Genomic DNA, 9,842 nt, shown 5'->3' with positions numbered 1-9,842 from the left:
GATGCATTTCTTCAAGACACTTATTATCTATGGTTTTTTTTTTCAAAAAATACCTAATAATTATATAACCACCGTCACGATCACCGGGAGGTGGCATTGTCGAAACATGATATTCATGTATAAAATTTGTATAATAGTATACGGTGTGTATACGTAACGATTGCACTGATAGCAGTCACAACGAATTCCAATCATTGTTTTTGAACTAAGGTTCACGTTATAACGTATTTTTAATGACGAGTATTTTTCACATTATTATGTAATATGTTTGTAATTTAAAATACGGCTTATAATGTACCACAACCAAATACTATATTATATCGTACTAAGTGTTTACTTCTGTTACAACTACTATATAATCAACGAGGCGGCGACACAATGCATATTTTGTTATATTGTGTTTTTGTTAGCTGCTGTAGAAACCGTGGTGGGAGAAAATTCGGCTAGCCGCACAGTCACGCGATTATCAACTAGCGTCTAGAGCACGGTCTTAGAAGATAAGGTCGGACAACTATACATTATCAGCATTCCGCTTAGTGAGGCAAATCCATTTTAAAATTTGGCCGCTGTACAATTGAGCGCTGCCCTGCAGACTTTTTTTTGAGGTTATGGCATTATACATTTAAACAGATTTATAGTATTTATATTTATTATTTTAATTTATTTTATTTTTTTATACTAGTCATTACTCAATAGACAGTAGTACTGTAGTATGTAGTAGACACTAGTTCAAAAAACTATGACGGTCATAGTGGTAAAATATTATATTATAATTTATACTTTATAGTCAGATAGTCCAATATTCTACAAAAAATGAAAATTACTCCAAGTGCTATACAATATACAAATAATATAATTCGTAATATATACATTAATAGGTATGTGGTATTTACTGACTACTACCTACTTAATAATTAAACTTTAATTATTAAAGGTTTTATTACTTAATACTTTTTGTAAAATACTTAAATAGTGAAATTGCTAAAACAATTCTGTCTATGGAAGTATCTATAGACTATAAGTCATAATTAGATCTATGATATTCACAATTAACATATTATTTTCAATTATTCAAATTCAATAGTTTTTGATATTTTTCAAAGTAAATTATCAAACTATTCATCCAAAGAGTGTAACAAGTTTTGTATTTTAAAAATGTATTTTAAAAACTTGCAGTTATAATTGCAATAATAATTATAAAATACTAACAAAATTCACATTTCATATAAAGAAATAAGTATTACTATAATTATTAAAATGAATGGTAATAAAAAAAAACAAAATACTATCTATACAGAACTGTTACTTTTTTATGTGCTGTCTAATTTGATAAACCAGAGCAAAATTCAGCTAGGTGCATCGCGAATAGGTCCATTATAATACCATATACAGTTTCATACCAAGTAATAATATTTATTTATATATTTTCAGTGTTGGATTGGTGGAGTCTCATTAGGTTGGACCACAGCATAGATTAAATCTATTCTGTGGTTAGAGTTCCCTTTCTTTTTAAAAAAAAATGCTAAGCATACGCCTTATAATTATATCAATCCTCAAACATTTAGATCTTCACGTACTCAAATTGTTTTTATACTTTTTCATTTTTAATTATAGGTAAATGGTGAATTTATTTAATCATATAGGTAACAAAAATAATGCAAGTACAAAAAAAAATGACTGGTAGATGCCACTTACAAAACCACAATATTGGAAGATATCGTCCAAGACCGTGGACATAACCATATACGAGAGCTTACAGGGAATATCCACTCTTCCTAAGTGTCTATCCACGCCTGCAAGTCAAATATAGGTACTTACTGAACAAATAACATTTCCCCATTTGTCAACAATATCCTTTTTTCTAATAATTAGATCGTCCCGAAAATGTTTTTCACATATCACCTCATTAGGGCTAAATGATTATTTTCACACATAGGTCTTCTATTATGATTTTTATCAAACATATTTTTACTGCTTAACACGTCAAATAAATCATTTAGTTCTTGAAAAAAATTAGCCGTGTCTAATGCCGTTGTTGAATTTAACTGCCCAGTTGCTACACATGTTTTAATGGCTGCAGACACACTATTGCTAAACGTTTGAATTGCAATCTTACAGCTCATTTTTTGCAATGGATTTGGATTTATATGCTGATCGCCTATTTTGCACATAGCTCTGGTGGTTACACTTAAACGATCAATTTCATATGCTTTTTTAAAATCATAAAACCTTCATGTATCATTATAACAAAGGCCAGTTTAGCGGGCCGACTAGACCGACCCAAATGTCCTAGATCCACATACCCTTCTATCATGTCTAATGATTTGTTGTATTCTAAATAATATTTTATTGACATTTTGTCTACCATCGCAACACATTTTTTTTCTTGTAAAGACATAGTTTTGCACATCATTCTTAATTGACTCATATATTCTGGAATAAAACCGGGCATATATTGTAGAGCTTTGAGTCATGTGCGTAATGTACTTACACCTGGTAAAATAATATTTTTTCTCATAAACTTGTAAGCAGCTGGAGATTTATAGAATATAGAAATAGCTAATTTTTTTTCATTTTGTAACCAAGGTCTTCGTTTTTTATGGAGCAATTGCATTGTAACTAAAGAATTTGAGTTTTTCGATACAAATTTTGTTTTTTTAATAAATAATTTATAGTTCAGTTTGTCATTTTTATGTTTGTTATTTAATTGTTTTTTAAAAGACAAATATTTGATCTCTTCCTAGATAAGTTTTCCATCAAATAGCTATAGAGAACTCGAAATAAATATCGATACATTTTTTTTTGGCTGAGTCAAAATATTTGAAAATTTAATACAAAGTTCCTCATAAGTTAGTACGTATTACAGTGATTAAAAACTATAAGAATACAGAGACATAATTTTTTTTATTAGCGTTTGTAATTATAATTCAAATATTGATATAATTTGTCAAAATCACAAATATTTGCAAATTGTTTTGTAGTTAACAATTTATAAACTATATTGTATAAAAAGCTAAAAATTTACTGCAATGTTATCCATAAGTTTTTCTTATAATAATTATAAAATAAGCTGAGTGTAAGTCAATTAAAAAAATTTTACGAGGCTTTAAATTTTAAATTTTTTATGAATTTCTAGGATAAAATAATTTACGAATTTTCGTGATTTTTACGTATGTTGTCAAAATTAAAATTTGAATGCATGTAAAAAAAAATTGTGGCTATATATTTCTTTTATTTTTCAATTGCTATTGTAAAAATATTTTAGGAGCCTTGTATTAAATTTTCAAATCTTAGATATAAAAGGAAAATTTTTTATGAATTTCTATCTAAGATAATTTGAACATTGCCGTAATTTTTACGTATTTAGTCAAAATTTGAACTTTAAATGCTTATAAAAAAAAATTGTGACTATATATTTCTTTTATTTTTCAACTGCTATTGTAAAAATATGCATTTTTATTTTTCAATTTTTAAACTCAACTTTGTTTAGCTTGGATTTCCAGCTTGGTCTTCTATAAATAGAAAGCATACAAAACTGCAATATGCATCTCCTATTCTCCTATAACTTCCGAACCCTATAGTGATTAGTTTTTGAGTTATAAACGGCTGTAGCCCATAAGCGCAAAATATAATTTTGAGTATTATTTTAACCTAACCTTAGACTTAAATTTGAAAGTATTGATAGGATAGTATGATAGGATTCCATCTGAATAATTATTTTTGTTGTTATATTTCTAAAATAAAAATATAACCGATCAAAATAAACACAGTGTAATGTCCAAATTTAGTTTATTATTGTCTATTTATAACATACTAAATATTGGTGTTTTATTATAACCACTGGCATACGATTTATTGCATGAAACATAAATTAATTTAATTATGCATATCATAGTTTTCAAAAAAAATTATTTTGATGTATTTCAAAATAAAAATAAATTGTTCATCTATATTATCAACATTATAACACTGGAGTATTGGACCGTATAAACTAACGATTTTCTCTGAGTTAAAATCCTCGAAATTTTGTTACCTACGCGTGATTACTTTCATAAGTTGTTATAATAATAGATAAAAATATTAAAGATGCATTTTTTTCAGCAAGAATTAATTCAACCTACTGTAGTACTTGGTACATTACTTTAATAGCAATAATATTATCGCATAAAATATACTTATTATGGTATTATATGCTGCTATTGCTCTGAATAGTTTTTCGTATAATTCTAATTTTATATCAATGAATTTATGAATTCAAATTTAACACATCCATTACAGTGACCCATATGACACTTAAAGAACAGCGTAAAAAACGTATGTTTGTGTGCCGGAGCCCGGAGGTAAGTTTTCAGTATTTTACTCGTAAGTCAACAGTACGAGAGCGCGGATTTTTAAGCACTAAAAAGTATTGAAGTATACTATAATATATGCAGTAAAAAATCATGAAAATTGAAAATATGCATTAATTATGCAAGCATTTTTTTTTATTTATTTAAAATTTACAAATTATTTAATAATAAAAAATAAATAATTTATTAACAAATGGTTCATTAATCATTCATAATCAAAAAAAATTTTAGGGAATTTTCTGAACAACTTAATGTATTTTTTAAAATGTTATCTTTATTTCAGTTATTATTATTTTATGTCAACAAAATTATTTTTAATATTTCTACTTGGCATAATATAATTTAATATTTTTTTTTTAATTTTCGGTTAAATGTGCAATACATTTCAATTTTTTTAAAAATATGCAATAACCATTCAATATGCAAAAATCTGTAAAAAAAATTTGTCAGTATTTTCGAGCCAGCGCAGCGCCGCAAGCCCGTAACCGACGCCTTAGACCGCTCGGCCACCTCCTTCCCCTGAAGAAATGTTAATCTGCTGCCGCGCCGCTGCCGAACGACGCGACTTTAGCGATCTTAACGTCGACGTCTAGAACCACTTTCTGACTGAATCGCTCTACAACGGCGACGTCCAATTTCCGCGCGATATTATTATACAGGCAGTGAACGATTTATTGTATTTATAATCAATGGTATAATGTAAATACTTTGTACAGGGTGATTATTTTTTAAATGTGCATCTTGCAGTATAACTACATGTTATCTTGAAATAAATTAATTTATATATTTTTTTTTAAATTTTAATCTTTTGTTTAATTAATTTATATATATATATAACTAGTTAGTATTTATACTTAATTTTGTGGTATATTTTTGAATTTAATTTTCACATAAATTAAATGCCTCTTATTGCCTTTTTTACATTTTAAATGCATACAAAGAATTTTTGAAAAAGCTATTAACCAATGTTCTCGGCTAATGACGACACTGTTTATTTTGCTAATTATTAATTATATAGTAATTGGTAGGTACTTGTGTCGAATTCAAATATCCATTTTTTTTAAAATAATATACTGTTTCAAATTTATCAATATACATTATCAGCAGTTCAGTTTGTAAAGATACAAGATAATATTGATAAGAGCATAAGGCCACCATCTTGCAGCCATTCGGCGGTTTCTGTCTCTAGACGCTAGTCGATTATCAGGCGTCAGTATTCGGTACCGATGTGCGCATGTCAGATGTTATTGATCATTAATATTGCCTGCACACCTACGTGTTTGTTTTCTAATGGATGTGTGGATTACAGTCGTTCACTCGTGCGATTGAGTTTAATAAAAAAAGTCATCTATATTTATATACAGTATTTTACGGGCTTCATCTGCAAACTCTGGTAAAAAGAAGTTTATTTTTTAAGGTAGATATATTATTTTTCATTACTGTTCTAATTATTATTATTATTATTATTATTATTATTATTATTATTATTATTATTATTATTCGATACTGAACAATAATAAAATGTCTACTATCGTCTGTGGACGCAACAGCTTTTTACAGGTGCGCAGTATCACAGCAGTAGACTGTAAAGTTTAGATACATTATTATCTAAAAACGTGAACACAGTAGTAGACTAGTCACCAGATCGCCGAATAATTACTGAATTACGTCTGTACGGTAATTGGTAGATTTCGATTGTAGTGATTACTATTTCAAAATTTATGGTAACTACTTAAAATAGATAAAACTTTTGTTTATTACGCGTTTGACCTTTTTTTTTTTCACGAGGTTTTCGAATAGGTTCGATAGGTCGACAGTACTTGTAAAGGATATATATCATCATTCGTAGCTGTTGGCGGTCCTAAACATGAATGAATCAGACATATACAGTTTGAGTTTCAACCGAAACCGTAGTGAGTATACAAATAAACATTTCACCATCAGTTTACTGTCCGCTATAGATTTGAACGTAACAGTGGTCTCCAAACGTTTGTTATGTTTCAGCTTTGTTTGCCTGCTGTTCTAAAACTGGTACAACCGTATACAATATTCGGGTCATGCGTCCGATCGTGAGGATTAGTAAGTTGACACGAAATAACGCCCAAAGTCAATTTTTGATTTTTTAAGCTCTACATTCATGATCGATACATAATTTGTTATGAATTTATGATGTACAGATTCATTCAGTATATTAAAATGCGAAATAATGAACCAAGCCACCGATTATTTTGCCATGATTCCTAGTGCTACAGATACAATATACTGTCAGAACACTGTACTGATCTATAGTATTCTTTCGCAAAAATTTGAGGTGGAAATCATTTCTGAAACCACTATAAAATCTGTGCGATTGACGAGTAACAGGTCAGTAAAACCTTTTAATTTATTATTCTTTTAATAGAATATTTACTGATATTAATTTAAATATGAAATTTAGATTAATAGTTGTAACTGAGGACAAGATAGATATTTTTAAATTTCGAACAGGCATTAGGCACTTGGCGAGTTATAAAACCTATCCAAACCCGATGGGACTATGCGAAATCACTCCTTTAATAATTCCTGGAAAAAACTTCATTGTATATCCTGGGATTACAATTGGAAGCATTTATTTCATGGTGATTTCAAATAATATCATATTATATAAAATATTGTGTATAAAATTACTTTTTTATTTTAGGAAATTACAGCTGAGCTGGAGATATATTTTAGAGGTTTGAGTACCACGGGAAAAATCGATGCTCATGATGAAGAGATTTCTTGCTTAGCTATTAATCCAACCGGCGCACTCATAGCTAGTTCAAGTTCTAAAGGAACTTCAATTAGAATCTGGAATATTCATCTTAAAGTTATGGTTGCCGAACTAAGCCTTGGGCCAAATACAGCGACATTATCATGGTAAGTTACACTTAGAAGGTAAAAATATAGTGTTTAAATAATCGGTACTTGTGTAGTATGTACCTACTTTGACAAATTATACAGGTATCATCACAGTTTTTCGGGACACGGCCCCTGCTCACATATTTCTTCACTTCACCTATATCGCAGTTCTCCACTTCTTAATGGCTGACATTAGCAATGTTTAGTTAGTACATAAATGTTTAATTGGTTGAATAATTTAAATGCAACATTTCTCAATGCCAAAAACCATGTAAAAATGAACTTTTCTATTTATTAGTTATAAATTATAATATAAATTTAGCATAGTATAAATTAATTAATTGTTGTTATTTAATATTATATTGAACTACCTAAATGCCAGATAAATTATAAAATAAATATAACTCATACAAATGATCGGGAATACAAAAAATTTTAATTTGATAGTAAATTAATAATGTCTAGTGATAACATGGAAAACAAAATCGACCAGTTAGAAGTAGAAAACTACGACATAGGCCGGAGATGAAGTAGATGTGCATACTGTGAAAAACTAGTACAACTGTTATGATACCTATCTAATAAAAATAAAGAGAGTTTACCATACTTTACCCACTGATTATTAACTAATTTTAATTTATCAAACTAAAATTTACTTAATGTATTACCAGCAATCATTAAGTCTAACAAATCTGTTGATTGACCCAATGGGGTTGAAGGACACAATACATACCAAAATAATATAAGAGTAAGTTATCATAGGTCTGGGTGGATTGATTTTAAAAATTATCTATAACAGCTAAATAGTTATTACTTGTTGTATCACTGCTATAATATGTTCTACATATTTAAATAACTCAAGTCACAGTTAAATTCTCACAATACAAGTAAATAAAACCATGTAGGTATGTCAGATTTTTGGTAGGTAGCATATTAAACGATTATCAAATAATCAAATACAAGTTTTTTAAATGACATGGTAATAGACTATGATAATTTGTAAAATAAAAGCGTACCTAATAATATAATAAATGTATTATTTAATTGACTTGTATTTTTACAGCATGAATTTCAGCCCAAATTCAGAATTTGTATGCTGCTCGAATGCCAAGGGAAAAATTCAAGTATTTAAATTGATAAAATCTAATTTAAACCGCCAGTCTAGTTCATCGCAGACGGCTTTGGCCTCTTTTACATTAACTTCAGAAACGGGATGTATTTGCACTTTTTCGAATCGAGATACTGTTGTTGGTAAGAATAAAATAGTTTTTCTTTAAATATATGATAATATTAGATGATTGAAATTTAATATTTTTTTTAATTACAATTATTCTTTGTTGATCTGTGTAAGTAACTTTTTTGGAATGGATTGACTATGTACTTTGATAAGCACTAATGGCAGGTATAAAATGTCAATAAAATCCAGATTTCAGAAATTAAATTTGAAAAATGTTGATAATACGGTACCCTATTTCAATATTAACAAATCAAGACATAGGGATTATTTTATTCATTGAGCATTTTGAATTTATTATATCAAAATTATTTATTAGGAATTGCAATTTTAATGAAATTTCCATACTATAAACTCTTAAGGGCAACAAAAATTTGTATTTTAAAGAAATTTTGAAACAGAATTAAATAAATTTGATTATAATTTGATTTGGTTCTTAAAAATATTTTGTATATGAGAAAATATTGTTAAATGTATTGTGGTTAATGGGTTGGGTTTGACGGATATTTGATGACAGAGCTAACATTTCCAATACTGTTTAGCTTGCACCATATTAATAACAATGTTTATCATATACAACTGGCTGTTAGCCAGATTTGCAATTGGTTTTTTGTAATAAATAAGGTACTGTTGTTGAAAATATGTTTATACATTGAAAAATTATGTGGATTATTTTATTATTTTATTCTAATACAGTTGCATTGAACTCTTGTTACAGCGATCTCCCTTGATGGTATTTATCGTATATTAAAATTGTCCAATGATGGTATTAGTTGTATTCAAGAGCAACGACTTACTTTCTTGAGAAGACCAAGAAATTAAAATTTATTTTTTGCTCCATAATTTCCCATCATATTTATTTAATGTAAATTTCTTAATTAGTTTTAAAATAAATTTAAGTTACGATTTTATACAAATAAAAATTACACTATTATATTATAATAAACATATAATGGATTTATAAGAGTTTATTTATGCATTTTGTGTTGTATAAGGCAATTTTCCGGTATTTTATCGTTTTGTTTAAAATGTTTGCTTAGCTCTAATAATAATTTATTTTCAAAACAATATTTTTAATCAATAACATACACATATTATTACATTTTGGAAGTTCAAAACTTTTTATATTATACATTTTCCATAATATCTTAAATAATTGTAAATAACAAAGTTTAAAATTTCTTGATTTTAATGATACATTATAATATTGTAAGATGATTGATTTTTTTTTTTATACAAAAATATTTTTATTTTATATAAGATAAGAAAACTTTATAATGTACATCTGTTCATGTATAATATAATTATGTAAAGCAAATTATAATTTAATGATTTTGTTTTATTTGTATACAATTAGCTAATGCTTTGCACATTGTTGC

General features: G+C 27.6%; 1 protein-coding gene across 1 annotated transcript; it reads left to right on the top strand.

Annotated features, from left to right (window-relative positions):
• The first annotated feature begins 6,028 nt into the window (after positions 1 to 6,028).
• LOC107168072 (WD repeat domain phosphoinositide-interacting protein 4-like) lies at positions 6,029 to 7,758 on the top strand. Its single transcript, XM_089223377.1, has 6 exons — positions 6,029 to 6,262; positions 6,354 to 6,428; positions 6,527 to 6,713; positions 6,787 to 6,967; positions 7,030 to 7,247; positions 7,695 to 7,758. Exons 1-6 carry the CDS (start codon positions 6,217 to 6,219, stop codon positions 7,756 to 7,758), a joined length of 771 nt encoding a protein of 256 aa, XP_089079503.1. The 5' UTR covers positions 6,029 to 6,216.
• Positions 7,759 to 9,842: the final 2,084 nt, after the last annotated feature.

Source organism: Diuraphis noxia, unplaced genomic scaffold, assembly GCF_037042655.1.
Source record: "Diuraphis noxia isolate RWA-SAM2 unplaced genomic scaffold, SU_Dnox_SAM2 contig0003, whole genome shotgun sequence".
Taxonomy (NCBI): domain Eukaryota; kingdom Metazoa; phylum Arthropoda; class Insecta; order Hemiptera; family Aphididae; genus Diuraphis; species Diuraphis noxia.
This window is presented reverse-complemented; position numbering and strand designations above follow the sequence as displayed.